This window comes from Trachypithecus francoisi, unplaced genomic scaffold (assembly GCF_009764315.1).
Source record: "Trachypithecus francoisi isolate TF-2019V2 unplaced genomic scaffold, Tfra_2.0 Lachesis_group14, whole genome shotgun sequence".
Lineage (NCBI taxonomy): Eukaryota > Metazoa > Chordata > Mammalia > Primates > Cercopithecidae > Trachypithecus > Trachypithecus francoisi.
The window spans coordinates 28,677,260-28,703,101 of NW_022681459.1; the positions used below are offsets into that span (position 1 = coordinate 28,677,260).

The 25,842-nt window shown below is 48.4% G+C and overlaps 1 protein-coding gene across 3 annotated transcripts in view; it reads right to left on the reverse strand.

Annotated features, from left to right (window-relative positions):
- Positions 1-25,842, reverse strand: part of TMPRSS2 (transmembrane serine protease 2) — a 42,078-nt gene that overhangs the window by 10,732 nt on the left and 5,504 nt on the right. For 2 of the 3 annotated variants that reach the window (XM_033232534.1, XM_033232531.1), the window contains exons 2-8: positions 20,298-20,368; positions 16,483-16,705; positions 11,680-11,766; positions 10,586-10,705; positions 5,725-5,851; positions 4,424-4,534; positions 1,845-1,888 (exon numbers count right to left, since the gene is read on the reverse strand). In XM_033232534.1, the coding sequence (XP_033088425.1) occupies positions 1,845-1,888; positions 4,424-4,534; positions 5,725-5,851; positions 10,586-10,705; positions 11,680-11,766; positions 16,483-16,705; positions 20,298-20,312 (727 nt within the window). In that variant the 5' untranslated portion in view covers positions 20,313-20,368. Of the gene's footprint in view, positions 1-1,844; positions 1,889-4,423; positions 4,535-5,724; positions 5,852-10,585; positions 10,706-11,679; positions 11,767-16,482; positions 16,706-20,297; positions 20,369-23,291; positions 23,646-25,842 lie in introns of those variants that run through there. The other variant, XM_033232532.1, reaches the window with a different exon arrangement.

The window sequence follows — 25,842 nt, forward strand, 5'->3', positions numbered from 1 at the left end:
AGGGGTGAGTAAGGGAGTGTGGGGATGAGTGAGGGGGTGAGTGGAGGTGAGCGGGTAGGTGAGGGGGTAAGGGTGAGTGAGGGGGTGAGAGGGTGAATAAGGGGGTGAGGGATGAGTGAAGGGGTGAGGGGTTGAGTGAGAAGGTGAGCAGGTGGGTGAGGGGGTGCGGGGGTGAGTGAGGGGGTGAGAGGGTGAATAAGGGGGTGAGGGATGAGTGAAGGGGTGAGGGGTTGAGTGAGAAGGTGAGCAGGTGGGTGAGGGGGTGCGGGGGTGAGGGAGTGAAGGGTGAATGAGGAGTTGAGGGGGTGAGTAGGGGTGAGTGAGGAGGTGAGGGGTAGGTGAGGGGTGGGTGAGGGGTGGGTGAGGGGCTGAAGGGGTGAATGAGGGGGTGACGGAGTGAGGGGGTGAGGGGGTGAGGGGTGAAGGGTGAGTGAGGGATGAGGGGGTGAGTGAGGAGGTGAGTGAGGAGGTGAGTGAGGGTTGAGGGAGTGAGGGGGTGAGTGAGAGGGCGAGGGGATCAGGGGGTGAGAGGGCGAGGGGATCGGGGGTGAGTGGGGGTGACGGGTGAGTGAGGGGGTGAGGGGTAAATGAGAGGTGAGGGGGTGAGTAGGGGTGAGTGAGGGGGTAAGGGGTGAATGAGGGGGTGAGGGGGTGATAGAGGGTGAGTGAGGGAGTGAAGGGTGAGTGAGGGGGTGAGGGGTGAGTGAGGGGTGAAGGGTGAGTGAGGGGTAAAGGGTGAGTGAGGGAGTGAGGGGTAAATGTGAGGTTGAGGGTTAAGTAGGGGGTGAGTGAGGGAGTGAGGGGTGAATGAGGGGGTGAGGGGTGAGTGAGGGGTGAAGGGTGAGTGAGGGAGTGAAGGGTGAGTGAGGGGGTGAGGGGTGAGTGAGGGGTGAAGGGTGAGTGAGGGGTGAAGGGTGAGTGAGGGAGTGAGGGGTAAATGTGAGGTTGAGGGGGTAAGTAGGGGGTGAGTGAGGGAGTCAGGGGTGAATGAGGGGTTGAGGGAGTGATAGAGGGTGAGTGAGGGAGGGGTGAGGGGTGAAGAGGCCTGCTGCCTTCCCTGCTTCCTGTGTGCGAGTGTCTTCTCCACCAGGAGGTGAGTACATGGGCAGAGGGCAGGGCGGGTACCACGTGCCCTTGGAGCTGTACTGGACCCCAACTCAGGACCTAAAGAAGACCTGAGCCAGCCCTGCTGGGATGACTGTGTCAGCGCTTTCCACCTCTTCAAATGAAAAGCTGAACTCAGGACCACGGCCCTACAACAGCACTGTGCCATCCCAGAGGAGAAGAGGGACGGCGGCTTCCACATTTGCTGTAAGCACTCCAAACACAGAGATGGGTACACCCAAGTCTAAGCCACTGTCCAAAATTCGGAAGAGAAGAGGCAAGAGCGCTGTTGTTCTCTGAGTTTGTCCCTCTTCCCAGGTCCCACTGGCTGATGGGCGCCTGGTGGCCACACCATGGTGCTGGACCACAGCCCTGCAGATGCTCCAAGTCCACATTAGGTGGCTGCCAGGGCTCACTAATACCACTCCCTTCACTTTCTGGAGAAAGAGACCTGCTGCGCCTCCAGCTCATAGGTGGCATAAAGCGTAGGGCTTTGTCAGCTTCCTCAGTGTGCCTGACCTCAGGGGGTGTCCCTTGGACCCAAGGCTAAAGGTGTCTACAGGCCATGGAAATCCAAACCAAGAGCTCCTTGGAAAGAGCGAGAGGCCGCTGGGCACATCCCAACCCGTGACCCCACCTTCTTCCTTCCCACGCCCCCAGAGACACAGGGAGTACTGTTCTGAAAGTAGAGAGCATTTCCTAGTTAGAAGTATCAAAAGGGGGACTCCAGGTGAACTTACCTATACAGCGTAAAGAAACCACTGCTTTTGAAGAACAGGCATCACTACAAAAAGAAAAAGGGAAATTCTGGTCACGATACTGAGGAGTCACCTGCCTCTCGCATACTCAGAAGTCAGTCATTTCTTCTGATGTTCCCTCTCCTGTCTTCTGAGACGCAGAAGGGTCTGCGATTTACAACCCCAACAAGGTAAGTAAATCCATATAGGGACAGTGGCAAAGACCGACACTGAGCCAAAGTACATATCCCCACTCATATCCCCACTGTGTGACCTTGGGCAAGTGACTCAACCTCTCTTAAAACTGTACCAACTCCTAAGGTGGTTGTGAGGGTAAGCATACGATAACGCTAGTTTTTCTTTTTCCTCTTGGAATTTAAAATCATCTTCTAATTTTGTAAGGAAGCCATTTGGAAACTTCTGGGCTGCTATGACCGCTTTACATTTGTAGTGTTGAAGGCAATATAACCAATAATTTCCCTAGAATCAGAAGAAACATAGGAGTTACTCATTTGGGAGTCAAACATCCCAGGTTATGGATGAAGAGGAAGTCATTGATGCCTTCTGTCCTTCAGTGAATTCCCCCGGCTATGCTGAGAAGGAAAGTCACAGCCCGTGGCGTGCAGAGCTGGCCCGCCCCAACAACTGGGCCGTGTGCTCTGCGGAACATAAACAATTTCACTGAGCATCAATATCGGACTAGGCTTCCCATGCCCGAGATGGGGCAAGACACAAGGAGCCTCCTCTGAAATGATGTCTGAACAGGAACCTGGTGGTCAGAACCACAAAATCACGACCTGAACTCTCCTCCTGTCCTGGCTAACTTGAACGATGGACGTTTCTTTACCAATCATAGCTTTAGCCTAGCCTCATTCCAACCTCCTCCTAGAAAAAAAATAATAAAGCAGCCATCACAGAATTACCCCTGCTTCCTGATTGCATCCAATCCAGAGCAAAGCCCTGCTTCCTCCAGCCGCCCCTAAACCACCTCGCAGGAGCCCAGGCCCCACAATAATAGGTCCTTCCTAACACCCTCTTACTGAGGCACAACCCCCGGGTTCCCAGTGACTACAGGTGCATTCCAGGTGGACTCTGGCTCTGGGGCACTGACACGGCCAAGCAAAGACATGTTCTCTTCAAGAGAAGACATTTCCTAAGAATCCTAAGGTCGGTAGAGATCGCCCTGTGTGGTCACAGCGTCAGGGCACATGTGGCTGTTCACAGAAGCCCAACAGAAAACAAGCCAAGAACTCAGGCATCCAAGGGCAACTCCTGCACAAAAAGAGGAAAAGAAATGCCTCCTCCGCCCAGCACCACCGCGGAGGCAGAATAGAGCCTACCAGACAATGGCCTTCTCTTCTTTCTTCCAAGCCCTCCAGCCTCCTTGTGAGTTCCCAAGGCTCTTGCCAAGGGACGGCAGCACCTCCTCCCCTCCCCCAGCCCTGCCCAGCTGGACTTGGCTCCCTGATTCTGTGTGTAACCCAGGAAGACAAAGAACCACTCAGCATTTACAAAGTGCCCAGGCAGCTGTGTTTAGCTTCTCCACAGGGACAAACCGCAGCCCTGCTGTTTTGATGGGTGCACCTGGCCGCGCACAGCCCTCCCCACTGGGCTTGCCCTGCCACATTCCCCAGGACAGCAGGCTGCGGTGGAAGTCAGGTCCCCAGACACCTCTGCCAGCGGCCACCAGGAATGCAAATCTGCCCCAGGCTCCCACTCAGAGGAAAGGTGGCACAGGATGATTAGTTCATCCTCCCCCGAAACGCAGCACCTGGCACCTGGCGGGCAGGGAGGTGATGCCTAGACACCAAGCATAAGCCCTGGGGACCTGGGAGGCAAGGAGAGCTCATGGGCATAGGACACTGTGTATCTTTCACATCAGAAAACATTCACATAACAGCAACAATCGTAGCAAACATCTTAAATATGTGCAAAGCAAAAGGAATAGCTAAGTCTATCCCCTCTTCTGCCCTCCCAGTCAGGTCAGCCACTCATCACGTGACCTGTGGCTTGTGCCTACTTCTAACCCCTGGACACACACGACTCATTCCCAGGCCGCCAGAATGCTGCCCACCCCTCACAGAGCACCGTCTGGCACTGCCGTCCCAGGGTTGGGGCTAAGGGGACCAGCCAGCCCAGCTGCCTGGAACAGAGTAGGACTTTCCTTGCACAGTGAAGTCCCTGGCAAACTGGGAAGAGCCAGTCACCCCGGCTGGGACACCGAGATATTCTCTTGGATTCCTAGAACCACACCCTGACACAATAGTACATTTCTAAATGTCTGAAGAGCAAAGGAAAATAATAGAGTTGAATGTCAGTGCTCCAGTGTTATCCGGTACCATCGAGGGCAGACGGTAGAGGCTGAAAACGAAATAGCAGAGAAACCTCGGCCACTTCCTATGAGTAAACCAAGGGCTGCTTAGAGTAACCAGGCCTGGTCAGACTCTAATCTCCTCCCAATGCAAAACCCATCCAGACCGAGTATTGCAGCTTAGAGAAATGAGACTCAGGACAGCGATTCCCCATGGTGTCTCCTAGTTGATTTCATTCCAAAATGTTTCAAAGAAGAAATCACTGCATACCTGTGGTACAGTTTTTTATAGATATCGACATTGCCGGCACTTGTGTTCAGTTTCATAAAGCTGGTGGCTCCACTGTTATCCGCTATTCCTTGGCTAGAGTAAAAACTATTCCTAAAAAAGACAGAAAACCTTATTTATGTAATGGTTAAGGCATAAGCAAATACAAATCCTATACTATGTCATAATACCTCTCATATGACATTCAAAATAAGAGGGAAAAACCTTAGCGTTTAGGAAAAAAATAATCACACATTCTAACCAAGTGTAACGATTTTTCGGTTCAATAACCCTAAAGTGTCAGGTAAAATTTTTTCATTGGTCTTGTTTCTTATCCAGGTTAGGATCAAGAAACTATGAGAATGACATAGGAGTGTATAATCACACATACATTTAATCTAATGAAAGGTACAGATGTTAAAATGTCCCCAGTTATCAATTCCACCAGGTTCCTGGACTGTGACTGGGTGCTTTGCTGTGTAATTCACCCTTGCTGTTTAGGGATGGCAGAGTGACTAGCTAAGATGCCAACTTTCTCATCAAGTTGTAATTCATTCTGAAAACTGGCATATTGAATACCCTAAAGTTGCATAGAAATCACCTGGGGACCCTCCCATGGAAAATAAAGTGGCAGCAGAATCCTACCACCCTTTCCCCCGATGCCTGAGGGCGGCCGCGTCTCCCCAAGCAGTGCTGGTCAGTGGTAACCGCCGCCCCCCAACCCCGCCCCGCCAGGAACCACTGGCAAGGGACACAACCCCCTTAAGCCTTCCCACCTTCCCCTAGAGCTACAAGCAGGAATGACATTTTTTAAGTATAAATCTGATTGATTGATTCTCTCACCAGCTCAAAAGCCTTCCATGGCTCCCAAATACAGTGAAAGTGGCACAGGATTGGTCTCTGCTGCTCTCCCCAGCCCAACCCTCCTCGCCGGCTGTTCTGGCCCAACCTCTACCCAGCGGGTGAATGGACCCTGGCTGAGAGGCATCTTGGAAAAAGAGGCACCTAATGCCCTCAGCCTGCACCCCTGACCAGATGACCACAGCACTGGCACTCCCGAGCAACTAGAAGTCTATAGAGGTCAAGGAGGAGGCAGCGCAGGGTGTCAGTGAGCCGAGGTCCATGTGCTGGGCACAGCCCTAGCAGGACAAGTTCCACCTGCTGGTTACAGGGCTCAGCTTTTAGAAGGTGACAATTGTCCCCAGCACTCATGTGCCAGTACTTTCACGGCGAGGCAGAGAGAGGGTCTTCTCATGTTTCTGCTGTCTGTTCCCATCACCAGGCGGGTGCTGCCCCGTACTCACTTATAGCCCATGTCCCTGCAGGCCGCCCGCCCGTAATTCTCATTCCAGTCGTCTCGGCATACAGGGTGCCACGACTTCCTCTGAGATGAGTACACCTGAAGGATGAAGTTTGGTCCATAGAGGCGAACTGCACGAGAAGGAGGATTTTCTGTGAGTTTCTTCCTTTTTTTTTTTTTTTTTTTTTTTGAGATGGAGTCTCGCTCTGTTGCCTAGGCTGAAGTGCAGTGGTGTGATCTCCACTCACTGCAGCCTCCACCTCCTGGGTTCAAGCGATTCTCCTGCCTCAGCCTCCTGAGTAGCTGGGATTACAGGCGTTCACCACCCCGTCCAGCTAATTTTTCTATTTTATTAGAGATGGGGTTTCATCGTGTTGGCCAGGCTAGTCTCAAACTCCTGACCTCAGGTGATCCCCCTGCCTCAGCCTCCCAAAGTGTGGGAATTGCAGGTGTGAACCATTGCACCACGCTTTGTCCCAACTTGTATTGTCCTAGCTGCTACCCGAGCCCCGCGCTCCTCGAGACTCCGGAGGTGGCCGCATAGAGTTTACTCTTTGCGAGGCACTGACCACACACAAAGGGAGGCCACAAACTATTCTTTTCCTGCAAAAAGTGTTCTCTACACAAAATAATTGAAACAGGCATTGGGTCAAAAACTTGTACGAACGTTCACCGCAGCCCTCTTAAAACAGCCAAAAGGCAAAAACACTCCAAATGCCCACCAACAGCTGGGTGAGCAGAATAGGTATATGTATATCCAGAATAGGATATACAATGGAATATGATTCAGCCAGAAGAGGGAATGAAATTCAGACCCAGGCTGCAACCTGCATGAGCCTTGAAGACCTTATGCTCAGTGAAAGGAGCCAGACGTACTGCATGAGCCCACATATTGCATGATCCCACTCACATGGAATGCCTACAGTAGGAAATCTATAGACACTAAGTACATTAGTGATTGCTTAGGAGTAGGAGGGATGGGCTGGGAGGAGGGATACGGGGTGATAGTTCAAGGGCTTGGGGTTTATGAGCTGATGAAAATATCCTAAAATTGACTGTGGTGATAGTTGCACATATTCATGAACATATAAAAGCCAGTGAATTATACATTTAAATTTGATGGTACATAAATAACATTTCAATAAGCTGTTTTATATAAAAAATTATATCTCAATAAGTTGTTTTATATATATATAATGTTTTATATATAAAAGCACTGAATTATATACTTGAATTTTATGGTACATAAATTAGATCTCAATAAGCTATTTTTAAAAATAAATAAGATGGGCCAGTCATGGTGGCTCATGCCTGTAATCCCAGCACTTTGGGAGGCCGAGGCGGGTGGATCACCTGAGGTCAGGAGTTCGAGACCAGCCTGACCAACACGGAGAAACTCCATCTCTACTAAAAATAGAAAATTAGCCAATGTGTTGGTACATGCCTATAACCCCAGCTACTCGGGAGGCTGAGTCAGGAGAATCTCTTGAACCTAGGAGGCGGAGGTTGCGGTGAGCCAAGATCGTGCCATTGCACTCCAACCTGGGCAACAAGAAAAAAAAAAAAAAAAAGAAGAAGAAGTGTATCTCATTTCAGTTACTTTTAAGAAAGTGAACAGACACACATCTGTTTGTGTGTCTGAGGTATAAGGTGGGTGATGGGGGTAGATAAGTAAGGAGAGCAAGGAAAAAGAGATTTTTCACAGCATATCCTTTTGTACTTCCTTGATTTTGACCTGCCTGGGTGTACAACTATTAAAGTATTTAAATAAATACGACTTAAATATTAAGAAGGGAGCAACTCTTCAGGCAACATAAGGACTTTGTTGGTGTTTATTCACCCACATGTGCACATAGGAGAACATCAAAAGACAGGTGCTATGGTTCACGCCTGTAATTCCAGCAGTTTGGGAGGCTGAGTTGTGAGGATTGCTTGAGGTCAGGAGTTCGAGACCAGCGTGGACAACATCAACGAAACTCCATTTCTACAAAAAATACAAAAATTAGCCAGGCATGGTGGCGAGCCCATGCAGTCCCAGCTACGTGGGGGGCTGAGGCTGGGGGAATCGCTTAACCCCACGAGGTTGAAGTTGCAGCAAGCCGTGATCATGCCACCGCACTCCAGCCTGGGCAACAGAGTGAAACCCTGTTGCCAGAAAAAAAAAAAAAAAAACAAAAACCACGTGCTATCTTAACTACAAGCTACTCAATCTTAAAAACTCCCCACTTTATTTAAGAAACTAAATAAAGCAAAAGAACTATGTTTAATCAGCAAATGCATCATTTTCAAGTGCAAACCCTTTTTTGGGAAGCAAGGCTGTGCTGGAGGAAAAGTATCAAGAAAACAGAACACTTGGGCCGCTCAAGACCGGCACAAGGGCCGAGCTCCATGGGCCAGTGCTCCTCACCAGGAAATTCCACAGCCAGGACTTACCGTGAGGGCGTAATAGGAAGCCAGTCCCCACCAAGGACGGCCCTTAGGAGAGGGGGAATTACTTTAACACAGAAAACTCTGTGTAGAATTCTCGGCCAGCTCTGAGGCTCATGGTTTCTACAGAAAACCCCAGGAGGTTAGGACTGCACTTGAGGGAGGGGAGGAGAACTACCTAAGAGATTTCTGGTAAGTCCTCTGACTCTACAATTCTGAAATTTCTATTTCTAGAAAAAAAAATGGTTCTAGTGTAAACATGTCAGAGTGATCTTAGCGGAAATGTGAGAGCACACACCACCACCAACGCTGATCCGCAAGCCTGGAATACGTGGCTGTGCTTGGGAAATCACTTTTTTTTTTTTTGAGATGGAGTCTCGCTCTGTCACCCAGGCTGGTGTGCAGTGGCACAATTTCAGCTCACTGCAACCTCCGCCTCTCAGGTTCAAGCAAATCTCCTGCCTTAGCCTCCTGAGTAGCTGGGACTACAGGTGTGCACCACCATGTCTGGCTAATTTTTGTATTTTTAGCAGAGACAGGGTTTCATCACGTTGGTCAGGCTGGTCTCAAACTCCTGACCTCATGATCTGCCCACCTTGGCCTCCCGAAGTGTCAGGATTACAGGTATGAGCCACCGCGCCCGGCCGGGAAATAAGTTTTAAAAGAAGAGGAAGAAAGTAAAAGGCAGCCCTTGAGAAATGAGCCAGCTCCATGCCCCCTGCTGAGCCCCGTTCAGTACACAGCGGGCAGGAGGGGGATGATCAGCACAACCCTCATACTCAGGCTCCTTTCCCTGTTACAGCCACTAACTACCCTTGAAATCACCCTCAAAAATTCATGAAAAATACAAATAAAAATGCAAATGAAAACCACAATGAGGTATCATCTCATACCTCTAAGCATGGCTACTATCAAAAAGATGGAAAATAACAGGAGTTGGTGAGGATGTAGATGAGAAATGGAGCCTTTGCACCGGGAGTGGAAGTTGCTATGGTCATTATAGAAAACAGTATGGAGTTTCCTCAAAAAGTTAGAAACAGAACTGCCATGTGATCCAGCAATCTCACTGCTGGGTTTATCTCCAAAGGAAAGGATATCCGTGTGTTGAAGAGACCTGCACTCCCATGCTCACTGTGGCATTTTTCACAACAGCCAAGATATGACATCAACCTAAGTGTCCGTCGGTGAATGAATGGGTAAAGAAAACGTGGTGTATATGCACAATGCGATCCTATTCCGCCATAAGAAAGATGGAAATCCTGTCATTTCCGACAACACAGATGAAGCTGGAGGACATTACGCTAAGTGAACAAGCTAGACACAGAGATACCAACACTGCATGAGGCCACTGACATGTGGAATGTAAAAACATCAAACTCGCAGAAGCAGAGAGAATGGCAGCTACCAGAGGCTGGGGGCGGGGGGTGATAACACTGGGGAGATGTTGGTCAGAGGTCACAAAATCTTAGTTAGACAGGAGGAGTAAGTTCCAGAGATCTATTGTCCATCATAGTGACTGCAGTTAATAAACTTTATGTTGCATATTTGCAAATCACTAATGAGAATAGGTTTTATGTGTTCTTCATAAGACATGTATGCGAGGTAAGGCCCATGTTCTAGCTTGACTTGGCCATGCCACAGGCATACACGTATCCAAACATCACGTGGTACGCCATAAACAGGTGCAATGCCTCCTCGTTCATTAAAATAAGTAAATAGATAAACCACAGAAAATAAAGTAAAACAGATGAGCCCACTCTGTGACAGGAGATAGACTTTTAAAGGCAGCTTGTTTTGAAAATAACATAGTGCATCTCCAACTTTGTTTTTAATTAATTAATTAATTAATCTTTTGAGACAGAGTCTGGCTCTGTCTCCCAGGCAGGAGCAGTGGCATGATTTCAGCTCGCTGCAACCTCTGCCTCCCAGGTTCAAGTGATTATCCTGCCTCAGCCTCCTGAGTAGTTGGGATTACAGGCACCTGCCACCACACCTGGCTAATTTTTATTTTTTAGTGGAGACAGGTTTTCACCTTATTGGTCAGGCTGGTCTCAAACTCCTGACCTCAGGTGATCCACCTGCCTTGGCCTCCCAAAGTACTGGGATTACAGGCATGAACCACCGTGCCTGGCCTGCATCTCTAACTTTACAGACAGTTTGCTCATCTTAACTGACTTCCAGTGGCAGTTCAGAGCACGTATGTTTCCAATGACGCAGTCCTTAGTGGCCTTGTCATCTGCCTCCCACCTGCTGTGTGAGGTTCGGCCAGAAACACAACCCCTCTGAGCCCCAGGGCTCAGCCTGGAGCAGGAATTCAATGGCATCATGTGTCAGCGTACTGGACACAGGCCAGGCCCAGCCACCCAAAGGCCCCTGGACCCAGCTGCTGTCTCTAAGATGAGCAGAGCAGTCCCTTCCCAAGGCCAAGGCCGACTCACCACACCGGTTCTCGTCCTCCCCGCTGGGGCAGTGTGACACGCCATCGCACCAGTTAGAGGAGCTGATGCAGGTACCTGAGGAGTCGCACTCTATCCCAGAGTCGGAGCACTTGCTGCCCACTTGCAGAGAAAACAGAAGAGAGGTGCCCATCAGGCTGAGAAACCCAATGAGCCTCATGGAGCGAGGAACACGGTGGCATTACTGTAGCTCTCTGCAGCCTGCAACTTTTTTTTTTTTTTTTTAGACAAAGTCTCACTCTGTCACCCAGGCTGGAGTGCAGGGGCACCATCTTGGCTCACTGCAACCTCTGCCTTCTGGGTTCAAGTGATTCTCCTGCCCCAGCCTCCCAAGTAGGTGGGATTACAGGTGCGTGCCACCATCCCTGGCTAATTTTTTGTATTTTTAGTAGAGATGGAGTTTCAACATGTTGGCCAGGATGCTGGTCTCGAACTCCTGACTTCAGGTGGTCCACCTGCCTTGGCCTCTTAAAGTGCTGGGATAACAGGCGTGAGCCACCGCACCCTGCCAATCCCCCACTTTAATAAGGAGGAGAAGTGTCCTTGCCACCAGTAAGTATAAGTGGAATTAGCACAGGGGCACCTTACTTCCGTGGGGGCAATGGGAAGGACCCTCTCAGTGTTTGCGTTTGGACGGCACTCACACGTCCTCTCTATCACACAGGTAACTTCAAGGATCCACAATGGCGCATGGGTCTGCACCACCCCAGGCTAATGGGAAAGGCTCAGGCTGCAGTTGCAGACGGTAGGACAGGGAGGGGCGGGCCTGGCCCCCAATGGCCACTGCTGTGCAGTGAGATACAGGTAACTGAGTGTGGCCCCAAGGTAGAAGAACTTGTGCTCACAGTGCTGGGTGGCACTAAGCACCCCAAAGCGCTGGATACATTCTAAATGCTTTCCCCATGATGTGTCAATCTCATAGCTGAACAAGAGAAGGGAAGAGAGACAGCCTCATTATGGAAGAGAGGAACCTCATGGAGGGCCTCGGAGGTCTCAACAGCCCAGAGAACAGGGTCTGGCTCAGAGCACTGGGGACTGCAGGAGCACATGGTGGGATCGAGGCTCCCTGCACTTACTGAACTTCCAGAGCAGGCCAGCGGCCAGCGCAGCTCCCACGAGGACGGCCCCCAGGGTCATGGTGACGCACAGTGCTTTCTTAGTCTCTGGAAGAAGGAGGAGAGTGCAACGTTCAGACCAGAGTTGTTTAGAAGTCATGCTCTCAAATGTTATCTATTATTTTTATACACCATATTAAGAAATAATTATTTCTTAAAAACGTGACTTTTAATTTTAAGAAATACGATGGATGATTCTGCTTCTTCCATAACACTAAACCTTATGCAATTTGGAGACCAACAGGAGGAAGCTGTGATCTTCAGCAAAGTACACAAAGGTTAGGCTCTTTAAAAAGTATGGTATGCGTGGCCAGGCGCGGTGGCTCACGCCAGTGATCCTAACATTCTGAGAGGCTGAGGTGGGTGGATTGCCTGAGGTCAGGAGTTCGAGACCAGCCTGGCCAACATGGTGAAACCTCGTCTCTACTAAAAATACAAAAATTAGCCGTGCGTGGTGGCAGGTGCCTGTGATCCCAGCTACTTGGGAGGCTGAGGCAGGAGAATCACTTGAACCTGGGAGGCAGAGGTTGCAGTGAGCTGAGATCACGCCATTGCACTCCAGCCTGGGTGACAGAGCAAAAACTCCGTCTCAAAAAAAAAAGTATGGTATGCTAAAAGAGGATCTTAAAATAGGCAGATGATTAATGTAAAAAGAAAGAACTAGGACCTCATCCTAGTAATTACAAGCACAAGCAAAATAATAATACTGTCCTCAAAACTATCATCACTCTGTCAGCGGTACTCAAAGCAGAATAAGTTGTCTTACCCAAGGTTGTTTAGCGAATGGATGCTACTGTCCCATTCTGACATCCACCAGCCACATGTGGCTATTTAATTAATGTTCCATGGAATTAAGTAAAATGATCTAAATTGAGGTGCTCAGTCATCACATGTGGCCAGTGGCTACCATGTCAGGCAGTGCAGTGGTAGAACCTTCCCATGGCGTCCCTAAGTCCTGCTGGACAGCACCAGCATAGGCCCTTTGATCCGAGGGCAGAAATACCAAACTCAGAGGAAAGGCACATTTCAGATAAAAATTAAGGAATTTGGAAGAGGTCACTGATTTTCTCTAGTAAGACATGGCATTGTTGGTCAGAGGGTAAGCCAAAAGTCACACAGAGTTCAGAGGATAGTTACAGGCACGAGAGAGGCATGGCAGAGTCAGACGCTGGGCTCAGCCAGCTCATGGGCCAGGAGGGAGGGCGTCCATCCCCATCACCCCACTGATGCCCGGCAGCCCCAGGTCCAGGAGCTCCCGGGAGCTTTCCCTGAAGAAAGGTGCAGAGGTGGAGGAGAGAGGAGGAGAGGGCATTTGAACAGACCCTCCTGGGCTGGAGAGGTGGCATGGCAGCCTGGAACTCCCGCACCTGGCCACACCTGTGCCTCCGGAGGTCTGCCAGTGAGACAAGCTCAGAGCTGACCCAACTGCTGAGGGCTCAATGCCATGCCTCTCACCTTGTGACACCATTCTGATAATCCTACAATCACTCTCAAACTGTTACAGGCTTAAGAATTACCTGGGGAATGTGATGGTTCCCATCACCAGAGATTCTGTTTCAACTGGGGATAGGGCATGAATCTGCACTGCTTTTTTTTTTTTTTTTTTTTTGAGACAGGGTCTTGCTTGTTGCCCAGGCTGGAGTGCAGTGGTATGATCATGGTTCACTGCAGCCTCCACCTCCTGGGCTCAAGCCATCCTCCCACTTCAGCCTCTCGAGTAGCTGGGACCACAGATGTGCGCCGCTCTGCTGGGCTCATTTTTGGTAGATGAGATTTCACCATGTTTCCCAGACTCCCAGACTGGTCTCAAAATCCTGGGCCCAAGTAATCCATTCGCCTCAGCCTCTCAAAGTGCTGGAATCACAGGTGTGAGCCACCGCACCCGACCTGAATCTGAATTTCTAACAGGCTCACAGATGATGCCAGCACCACTGGTCTGAGGACCAAGCGCAGGCACACAACGTTCTCATAACTCGGCTGCAATGATTATATATGATGGAGGCAAGCTAGGGCCAAGGTAGTTCGTGAGAGAAATTCCAGATGGCCTCTCTGGCCCATTACCAAGGACACTTTCCTCCACAGACGGCTTCCCGAGTGCCATTTTATCCAAGATAAAATAACTGGTCTGCTGAGTTGAGGGCTATTCACTTAGGTATCCTGAACCTCACACTCAGCATGTGCTGACCTGTACAGGTCTCACCAGAAGCGTGTGCAAACCTAAGTTTACTTTGCTGGACAGGCATCTGTAGTCAGCGCATCGACAGTAACAGACACCACTGGGTCCTGGCTTGACATGGCTGCTGTTGCAGAGTTTAATTATACCCCACCGGCTGGGCACAGTGGCTCATGCCTGTAATCCCAGCACTTTGGGAGGCCAAGGCAGGCGGATCACCTGATGTCAGGAGTTCGAGACCAGCCTGGCCAACATGGCAAAACTCCATCTCTACTAAAAATACAAAAATTAGCTGGACGTGATGGCACACCTGTAGTTCCAGCTACTCAGGACGCTGAGGCAGGAGAATTGCTTGAACCCGAGAGGCAGAGGTTGCAGTGAGCCGAGATCGTGCCACTGCACTTCAGCCTGGTGACAGAATGGGATTCCGTCTCAAAAAACAAACAAACAAACAAACAAACATGCACACAAAACCCACTACGCATTTCCCTCAATCATGACCAACTTAAGGTAGTCAACTCAGCCCTACGGTTTCTTGCGTTTAACTGCTTGTTTCACACACACATTTGGAGGACTTTTGACCTTCGGTTCCCCAAAGCCTAAGCTTTAAGCTGTGTGTCTGCTCCTATTCAAGCATCAACCTTCTATGGCTGTTGCTAAAGCAAATAAATACATTAAGTCTAGAAAAAGTTCCTTATACTCCTGATGCATGCTTCTGAATGTGTGCTACTCAATAACTGGGAGAAGAGTTTCAAAACCAAACATTACACTTTCAAAATGTATACATTTCTATATATTAAATGCCAACAGTGTTTTCTTAAAAATAATACCAGCGTAAGTTCAATTACTAAATTATTTTTGAGTTTATGAATTTTATAATGCGAAATCATACATGTAGGTTCATATTCTTCCCTTATAAAAGCAACTGATAAGGGATTGATATAACCTATCCAACTCTGTCATCACCTAGTCTTTCCTGGGAAAAGTGGAAATGTGTCCATCAGGTGGGCCAGGGGTTCATTTGCCCTCCTGGGTTTGGCCATCCCTGGTGGGAACACCACCGTCTGGAGGTGCTGACTTCAGGAGAGGACCTTCATGCTGTTTCTTTGGGAGGTAGCTCATACAGACAGTTCCTTAACCCTTTCACCCTGGCTTCCTTCCATCCCCATAATGGACAAAGACCAGGAGTTCCCAACCTCCACACTAAACGATATTTTGCCTGGAGCATTCTTTGCTGTCGGGGGGGTTGTTTGTGCCTTGCAGGAGGTTGAGCAGCATCCCTGGTGCCTACCTAGGAGCAGCACCCCCTCCCCACTTGTAACCTCCCACACTGTCTCCAGACACTGCCAGTTGTCTCTGGTGGTCCAAACTGTTCTGACTGAGAACCACTGGCTTTGACCTACCCAACCACCCCCAGAAGCAGATCAGTGCAAACACAAGTACTCGCTTGGTGGGGGGCATTGAAAGGAGGGAAAGAGAGAAACAGAGAAGGGAGAGGAAGAAAGAGAGGAAGGCTCATGAAAGGGTAGAAAACTCAGAGACAGGAGGTGGCCAGAGAGGAACAGGGTGGAAGAGCCATTTGTGAAGGGTGAGGGGTTGAGAGGAGAGGCAGAAACACAGGAGTGACAGCACTTGTCCTGAGTGGGGGAGAGGTGGGGACAGACAGAGCTTCACAGAGCACTGGCATTAATCATGTCGATGACTGATTATGTAATGGTGAACCCATGGAAATTCACATTCTGATGAATCTCTAACTGTGGAAGTTGTAGAGACAGGATGCACATTTCACAAAATAAAATAAAAACACTATCAATTAAAAGATGAATGTAAAAGATCTTTGGTGTAGCCGCTGCTGTGCGATTTCCACCTGGGCAATTCTTAGCACTGAAACTAGCCTGAATTAAAAACTGGGAGGCAGTGCAAGAGGGGGCGGTCTGGAAAGACACGAGACCAAACGAAATGGCAAAGAAAGGAGATGAATGGAAGGGTGACGAAGAGGAGGGACTGAAGTGACAGCAAATAAAATGTAACCTCCAGTCCTCCCACGCTCACTCTGGCCTGCTCCAGCCACCCGCAAGACCCTGAAGCCCACTGAGACAGCTCAGACACTTCTGTGCCACAACCACACCAGCCAGGTCATTCACTAAACACAAAGAAACAAGGAGCATCTTAAACATGACCTGTCATATCCAGGGGACTGTGTGACAAAGAAAGATAAGATAGTTGATTTCTGCTCTTGGAAGCTTATCAGTTATTCAAGAGCAGCCATCAATAAACCACACACCCAAGAAACCCAGAGAAGGTGATCTCAAAAGCCCATGCTGAGTAGAACAGGCAAAGCTGTACAGGAGAGTTAACGGCAGACAGAGGCCTCTCTGCAGGCCCTGGGCAAGAGGCTAGAGCTGGTGGCGACAGCTTTGATCCAGCAGGAAAAGAGTGGAAAGCCATGAAGACAGACTGGCTCCAGCAGATGGAGGAGAAGGGTCAGACCAGGAGAGCTGGCGACAGTGGTGGTGGGAGCAGAGAGCCCCCTGGGGAAGCTGACCCAGGACCTCGGGTTTATTACAGGAAATAAACACAGAGAATCCTACTTGAGGTGCACACTGTCCCCGACGGGGATTTGGGCTGCGTGCAGACGGCGGGGTTGGAAGCATGCGTCAGGACCCTCGGGGTGTACTGGGGTACGGGGGACAGGTAGTACTGAGCCGGATGCACCTCGTAGACATTGGGGGCCACAGTGGGCTGTGCACGATAGGGGTTTTCTGGTTGGTATCCACGGTTTTCATAGTAAGGTCCAACACCTGGCGGTGACCCCTAAACAATTGAAAAGAAGATGAATAATATAAAACTCTTATTTGCACTAAAGGGTTAAATATAAACTATCACATCATATCACAGCTGTACCAATGATCTTTTAAACTGATAATGTTTTTGTTTTATTTTGTGAAATTTGCATCCTGTCTATACAACTTGTACAGTTAGAGATTAATAAGAAAGTGACAAGTTATTAAAAGGTACTACAAGGCTGGGCGTGGTGGCTCATGCCTGTCATCCCAGCACTTTGGGAGGCAAAGGCGGGTGGATCGTGAGGTCAGGAGATCGAGACCATCCTGGCCAACATGGTGAAACCCCGTCTCTACTAAAAATACAAAAATTAGCTGGGTGTGGTGGCGGGCACCTATAAGCCCAGCTACTCGGGAGGCTGAGGCAGGAGAATGGCTTGAACCCTTGAGGCAGAGATTGCAGTAAGCCGAGATCACGTCACTGCATTCCAGCCTGGGTGGCAGAGCAAGACTCTGTCTCAAAAAAAAAAAAAAAAAGTAAAAGAAGAGGTACTACAGATTCTCCCTAGGTGTCTACAACTATGTCAAACATTGAACTTACTTACAATAAAAACTAACCAGAACTTTCAATTACCAAAGTTTTTTGTTTCGGTTTGGTTTTACTATTCATTCCTTTTTTCTTACATGTCCATTTATTAAACAGGAGTTCCTTCATGACAGTTTAATACAATATTATTCATGATTACAGTTGAGAAGATTATTTCCCTCTACATACAAAAATACAGATTTGGCTGGGCGCAGTGACTCATGCCTGTAATCCCAGCACTTTGGGTGGCTGAGGCAGGTGGATCACCTGAGGTCAGGAGTTCGAGACCAGCCTGGCCAACATGGTGAAACCCCATCTCTACTAAAAATACAAAAAATTAGCCGGAGATGGCGGTATGCGCCTGTAGTTCCAGCTACTTGGGAGGCTGAGGCAGGAGAATTGCTTGAACCTGGGAGGTGGAAGTTGCAGTGAATGGAGATTGCGCCACCACATTCCAGCCTGGGTGACAAGAGCGAAACTCCATCTCAAAAAAAAAAAACCACTATGAAAACAAGACAAGCACCATGAAAAGTCGGTCCTTCAAAAGAAAGAGGGAAAATTGAGGTCATTGTGAGGCTTTGTCTGCTGTTGGGGAGAAATCAACAGCAGCAAAGCTCTGGGGCCCCTGACCCACTCCAGACGTACAGACTCAAACTCGAGAACCACACAAGCCAGGGCATACCCACCCCAGGGCTTTCGCACCTGCTGAAAAGCCAAGCACACAAACCCAAGTGTGCCCAACAGGCTATGTATTCTTTGAAATTTAAAAAAAAGTGGCAGACATTGGGATTTAGTAAAATATAGTAATAATTTTAAAAAGTTGTGTAGAGGTCTGGGTTAGAATCCATTAAGCCAAATCCTATACTTTTAATTCCTCTAGTCTTTTCCTTGAGTATTGATATACAAAATTATAAACTAGCAATACCATAATTATAATGAGAAGAATAATAGCTAACATTGGAGAACTCAGCTGCTGCCAGGCCCCTGTACTCATAATCCCCTTGAAGGCTCACCATAACCCTTCCCGCTACCAGCAAGACTGGCACAGGTATGAATTAATACAACCATTTTGCAGGGAAAAAAAACTGAGTGAAGAAATTTGCCTAAAGAAGCATACTCTCTGTGTTATCCTGAAAATACCTCTTCCACATCCTCTTCTCTCATGTAAGGAATGTATCATCATTCATTCACCATCTCTTATTAATGGACATTTGAGTGGTTCACAATGTGGGCTGTTAGCAGCTGTGCTGCAAGAAACGTTCTTACAAAGCACATGCGTTTTTGTGCAGAGGGCAGAAATGTGTAGCTACATCCCTTTAAATGAAATTTCTGGGCCAGAATGTGGCCATACATAAATGTGAAAGGAACTGCCTAGAAGTAGCGTTTTATTCTCAGCTCCGTCCTTCAGTTGGTGCCTATCTTCTTAGAATGTCCCTCTCCCCTTCCTCAGCCTACTTAAAAATTGCCTTCCCAAGGCCTACCCTGTCAAGACTCGCCCAGAACAGGCCACTGTGGGCCCCACCAGCCCGCATCTTCCCCTTCTTTCACTTCTCCCCAGTTACCTGTTGGCTGGGCCACTCTGGGAGGCCACATTTTTCCTCTTATCTGTATCTAAGGGCCCTCATGCAAAACTTTTACCCATTCATTAATTTCTGCCCCTTGTCTCTCTCACTCGCTCCTTTTTTCTTTTAGACAGTACTTCCCTCTTGTTGCCCAGGTTGGAGTGCAGTGGCACGATCTTGGTTCACCACAACCTCCGCCTCCCAGGTTCAAGCAATTCTCCTGCCTCAGCCACCCGAGTAGCTGGGATTACAGACATGCGCCACCACACCCGGCTAATTTTTGTATTTTTAGTAGAGACGGGGTTTCTCCATGTTGGTCAGGCTGATCTTGAACTCCCAACCTCAGGTGATCTGCCTGCCTCGGCCTTCCAAAGTGCTGGAACACAGGTGCGCGCCACCACTCCCAGCCTGCTCCTTGTCTCTTATTGACCTCAGAGAATGACAGCAAGGTTGTACTCAATGGACAGGTGTTCTGAGCAGAGGCAGCAGAGCTCTTAGAACTTTAAATGAGGCCTCCAGGGAAGTTGATTATCACGGAATGAGCCAAACAAGGCTTACAGAGTTCACCTGCACTTAATAACTCACTAATGCTATCCTTCAAAAGTCTGAAGATTACAACTCTGAACCAGAGCGGCACACAGAGGGAAAATACAAGGTAATCTCTCATCTAAATGAGGGAGCCAGAGGCTGCAATCTCAGCCATCTAAGAATTCGCCATCCACTAGCAAGGAGGTTTGTCCCTGAAAATTCCTGAGCAGTGGACTTGAAATTAAACACAGACCCAGTCAAACATGAATATCAGGAACAAATAAAGGAGAAAACAAGGTGTGTTTTCCAGATATAGAATCTATGAAGTGTTTAAAACTCTTTACTAAGTGCACTTACTTTAGGTAGAAGGCACTTAGTAAATGGTCAGTTACAATGGGGAGTAGAGATTAGCCACATTTGTCTCCAAAGGCAGTGGGCTCCAGGGAGAGGTGAGGGGAGAGGGGAGAGGGGAGAGGGGAGAGGGGAGAGGGGAGAGGGGAGAGGGGAGAGGGGAGAGGGGAGAGGGGAGAGGGAGGGCCCACCCATGCCTCATGCAGTTATGACTTTTCCTAGTCCTTCAGTTGGGCATCAATAGGATCCCACATGGGTCTCTTCCCTGGGACATACCCCGTTATCGCCATCCTGCCTCATCTGTCCCCACTCCTTGTCCCTGCCCTCTGCCTCACAAAGCAGGAAGGGACGAGGTTAAGGTGAGAATGCATATCACTCACGTCTACCCAACAGCCATGGCTTTTGCAACTCACCTGGGCAGCTGTGTGGCTGTGCCCCAAATCACTCTTTCTAGAGGGTGCCTTGAACAGCATCCGCATGGCCCAGCATTCCCTACAAGTAGCCCTTGCAATTGCTGACCCATAAACACCATTGGAAATAACAGAAGGGACAAGGGAACAAATAAAAGGCCAGGAAGATAATAATTAACCACTTACTGAGTTCAAAGCCATCTTGCTTTTATCAACAGCATCGAGTAATGATAGGTATCTGGAATGTTCAGTATGACCTAGAACAAAGAATTACAGCACTGTAATATTTCCATATCAGTTCGTTTTTAGAAGATAAATCCAGAAAGAACTAGAAGAATCTCTAGATGAAGGTTACCTAGAACAAAGACCAGTGTTGCCTGCTGACCTTTGGCCTGCATCTTCACCACTGCTTCCCCACATCCCTCCATATTTAAGGACTTTGGGACCCACTTGTACCTTAGAGGTAACAGCAGAAGCACTCTCCTCAAGGATCAGAGCGGGGAGGAGGATGGGTGCAATTGTAAGTGCTGCGGCCAGGACAGCCTGACCGGGAAGAAGAAGGAACACACTCAATGACTTAGACATCCATTGGGAAGGACTCTCAGGGGACTGCCTGGGACTCAAGGCCACCCACAACTCCACTGCCACTAAGCCCAGGCATCCTGCTAGATTTAACCCAGTTCTCACCAGGCAGCTGTGATTTCCCCTGTACAGAACATCTACTCAAGGGAGACTGCATGGGATAAAAATGCTGAAGAAACACAACAAGGTGACTAAGCCCACCAAGGTTGACAGAGGTTAAGGACAAGATGGGCTCAAGGAGGGAAAGGCCTGGGCCAGTTCCTGGCAACACAGCTCCCTGGAAGTGTCATGGGTGAGTTACGGAACCTTGTTGAAATCTCAGGGTCCTCAGGGGAAAACGGACAGAGCAATCGCCACTGTTGTGTTAAGCTGAGGGTTCCAGGAGAGTGGGGAAGGAGTGCCTCATAGTACCAGGAACTAAGGAAGAACAGGTGCAATCAGACTGTCTTTCCCAGAGAACATCCACAGGCACTGCCAGTAGCCACCTACCGCCCAGCGGGTGGTCCAGGGCTCAGCACCAGACACAGCTCAAGGTTGACGTTTTAAAGCTGGCCATGTGGGTCCTCTCAATTTTTAATAGATACATACATTTAAAAGAATCCATAAAACATGTCCACAGTGACTCCATTTACTACCCCAAACCCAAAAAAGAAAGAAATTCAGAGCCAACCATTTTGACCATTTCTTTTTTTTTTTTTTTTTTTTGAGACGGAGTCTAGCTCTGTCGCCCAAACTGGAGTGCAGTGGCCGGATCTCAGCTCACTGCAAGCTCCGCCTTTCAGGTTCCCGCCATTCTCCTGCCTCAGCCTCCCGAGTAGCTGGGACTACAGGCGCCCACCACCACGCCCGGCTAGTTTTTTGTATTTTTTAGTAGAGACGAGGTTTCACCGTGTTAGCCAGGATGGTCTCGATCTCCTGACCTTGTGATCCGCCCGTCTCGGCCTCCCAAAGTCCTGGGATTACAGGCGTGAGCCACCGCGCCCGGCCCATTTTGACCATTTCTAAGATTAGCAGTAATGAAAAGAAAGCTGTGGGCCATTTCGTTTGCTGTCCTTTGTGAACAGTTAACAATAATAGCTAAAGATGCCTTCAACAAGAAATGCTTTATAGTAAAGCCGCATTCTGACATCACTCTCCACAGACAAAGATTCTTTGCTTGATCAAACTTACATCAGGCTCCTGAACCTTCTAGGCCATCTGTGCATTTCCTTGTAAAATCCGGCTTTAGCAAAACACCTTGCTCAGTCAGTTAAGCCGGAACCTCCCACCCTCGGTATGTGATCACTCTTGATATCTGATCGGGTTCCTCAGCTGCCGCCATGCCACAGGTGATGTCTGATCACCCAGCCTGTCTTCAGCAAGAATCCTGTTTGGTTGGTTTAGCCAGAATCCCCCTTACCCTTGATGCTTTCTCTTAGTGATTTTTCCACCAACCCCACCCTGATCTTTGGTTATAAATTAACTCCCACTTGCCCATACTGTGCTCAAGTGGATCCCAGTCTCTTTCCCACGGCAAAATCTGCTGGCTGTGATCCCTGTACCTGTCTCCGTGATCCTGAATAAAGTTCGCCTCGCCATCTTTAACAAGTCATTGAATGATTTTTTTTTTCTTTAACAAGCACATCGTGAGCAAATAAAGGGCTTTTTTCCACCCCTACCCACTTGACTTTAAATGACCAAAGAATATTTTAAGAAACGGGGTTCAAGATTATCCATCCAGAAGACCATGTTCCCAATGAAAGAACAAGAGCCTGGAGGAGGCTCTGGGCTTTGGAGCTGGCCAGACCAGGGCCCACTCCCTGTGACATGCTCACAGAAGAGTATTTCCCGCCTGCTGGCACACAACCGTGCTCAAACAGCAGCGGGCCGCACTGGGCAGTGGTTCAGCCCCTGACCTCTGAGACCAGACTCTAGATCCAAACTCAGGCTCAGCCACTCACTATTCATGACCTGGAGGAAGCTATCGGTTCGGTCCCTCAGTTTCCCCATCTGCAAATGCGGATAATAGTAACACCTACCTCCAGGGCATTAAATGAGTTAATACTAATGAAGTGCTTCGTGCTTAGCATAAAATGAGTGCTATATAACTTTCCATTAAATAAGAGGAATTATAAAGCTGATAAACATTTAACCACCTGCTGAAGGAAAAGAGGGCTGTCTTGATTTGCAGGCTTGCATTCGGTAAGTATTCCCAGGCTACCAACATGAAGCTCACCACGGAGCCAGGTACGGGGGGCTGGCTTCAGCACACCATTGCTTTCCTATGTCCTAAGCAGAACTAGCTCCTGAATCATTAAACTACAAAACCCCAACAACCCGCCATGAATGAAAATGAGTATGACTTTTTAGTCTCCAGAAACCTCACCAAACAGGTTACGACAAACATACAATGATCATTTATTTACTCTTCACGTACAGATAAAAATATAAGAACCAGGTCATGTCATAGCTTTGGGATTTTTTCTAGGATTAAAACTAAAGTTCACATCTTTCTGGGTATGAGGAAAGGAAAGTGACTAATATACAGGTGGGAAGGATCACCACTTAAAATATATCAAAAACGTTTAAGCCTTTTAGTCACATCTTAATAGACCTTACCTATGTCTGCTTTGTGAAGAGAGAGGATCCTCAGGCCCGACATCAACACAATAAATCCCGCATTCTTGTCTCATAAGCAGGAAAGAACTCAGTACCGTCCTAAGATTGCTTTCAAAGAGCCCTGCCTAACCAAACACATTCTCACACCTCTGGTTTCTCAGCTCTCCTATCTCCCCAGTTATAGGTTTGGTTGAAGTTTCAGGAAGTGAAAATTTGATCCCATTGGCGGCTCTCCCAGCTCAGAAGCCCTCTGAAAGCAATGAAGAATCAATGCTCAAAACCCACACTTGCTATTCATTCACGATCCCTAACAAGGAAGCCAGGGAAGGAAGGAACACCGGGAGCCACCACCATTAATTGTCAAATAAAAGCCATGGGACCCAGAAGCGGTGGCAGGATAATCCTATCTCTTCCAGCAATCAGAACATGATAAACAAAAATATTCAGTGTGCCCAAATCAGCTACCATGGACTTTGGACTGGAAGACCAGAGTGATGCTGCCAATAACATTCTCCAGCTGGGTCGGGCGTGATGACTCACACCTGTAATCTCAGCACTTTGGAAGGCCAAGGCGGGCAGATCACCTGAGGTCAGGAGTTCAAGACCAGCATGGCCAACATGGTGAAACCCCATCTCTACTAAAAATACAAAAATTAGTTGAGTGTGGTGGCAGGTGCCTGTAGTCTCAGTTACTCGGGAGGCTGGGGCAGGAGAATCGCTTGAACCCGGGAGGCAGAGGTTGTAGTCAGCCAAGATCAGGCCACTGCACTCCAGCCTGGGCGACAGAGAGAGACTCTGTCTCAAAAACAAACAAACAAACAAAAAACAGAAACAAAAACAACAAACAACAATAACAAACATTCTCCAGCTGAAGAGAAAAGAAGGGGGGAATGTCCTGCTCTGACATTTGATCTGAGAGGGGAAGCACTGCTGTCCTGAAAAGACCAGGAACTCACACTCAGTCCTGTTCGTCTTTAAAACAGGCATTTCCTCGTTCACACAAGCTTGTACATCTCATTAACTAGTTTCTGAAAGGAGCAAGATGTAACGTAGATGAGGAGAGACAATGCTGTTTAGCGAGTGCTTACTCCTGTCATTTAAAGGACTGTGATGACGGCTCTCAATTCTGGAAAGCCAGCCATCATGAGCACTTGGGGAAATTTTCCTTTAAGTGCAAAAGAGCAACAGCGGGTGGCCCTCAGGCCCCTTTCCTGGATGGCAGGGAGCTCCTTCTTCAAAACAGACAGTGTCAGCCACTTGAATCTCACAATGGCACGCAGCTGTCCTCACACTGTTTTGGTCCATCCTGGGCTGAGAGTTGAGTCAGCCCATGAGTCACCTGCCTGGCCGCCATGCAGCAGGACGATGCTGTGGTATCATATCTGCATCCCATGACATGATGAAGTTACTGCCAAAACAAGAATCATTTCTCCTAGTTTCTCTCCTCTGGAGATCTCAGGACACGTTTGCTGGAGACTTACTTTCCAAATAACCAAGTCAACGTGGATGAAGTCAGGCTCACAGACACTGACTCCCACCCAAGATCCAGGGGTATTCTCTGCAGTGAAGTCTCCACTGACCTCACCATGCACCACTGTGCACACACCTGCTCCTTCTCGAAGCCCCCACGTGTGACTGGTACTGTTCGAGTTGCTGGAGGTGTGAGAGGGAACAGACAGGCCAGACTCAGACTCAGTGACCCTTCTTCAAACTCCAGACAGCACTATCACCATCCACGGACACGTTCCAGCCAATGACCAAATGATCAAAAAGAGCCCCTTCTGCCAAAATAACTGCACTAACATCACATTATACAACGGGATGTTCTATCTTCTTAAGGATAGAATGCACAACCAAATGAAAGTTAGCCAACAGTGGATTTCAGTGGCTGTTGAGCAGACACTTGTTTACGTGTAATCAGGTAAATTGCATACACAATGATTGGCACAAGAGTTCTACTGAGAGAGAAAGGCTGAGCAAGAAACAGAAAGATCACCTCAGGAGAGGTACTGCCTGCATCATCCAAGTTTCTTTTCTTGTGAATGACTCATTGTCCCAAAGAGATTATAAACTTTTTAGGGCAGAAATCAGGTCTGGTTCTCTCTCTCTCTTTGTTTTTTAAATCTAGCTTTGTAGCTTACAAAGACAGTATTTAAATGTTTTTATGGAGCTCCTACCACCTGTACCTCAAAAACTATTGGGGAAAAAATTAATAAGCATGTTTGACAAAGTTGAGGGATACAAGATCAATATAAAAATCTATGTGTTTTTATACACCAACACAGATGATTGGAAATGTAAATTTGAAATACAATACAATTTGCAGGAAAAAAAAATATTTTCTCAGTTCCAAAGGCAAAATGAGTACAACGAAATTTAGCAGAGGGAGATGAGATGCCTACTCCCAGACAACACCAGCACCCCAAGTCAGGACAGTGGGTGACCTCCCAGGAGTCCAGGTGCCCCAAACTGAGTGCAGCCTGGCGTGACAGGCAGGCAGGTGGCAGAGGCCCCCAGGCCACTCCAGGCAGAGACCTCAACACCACACACA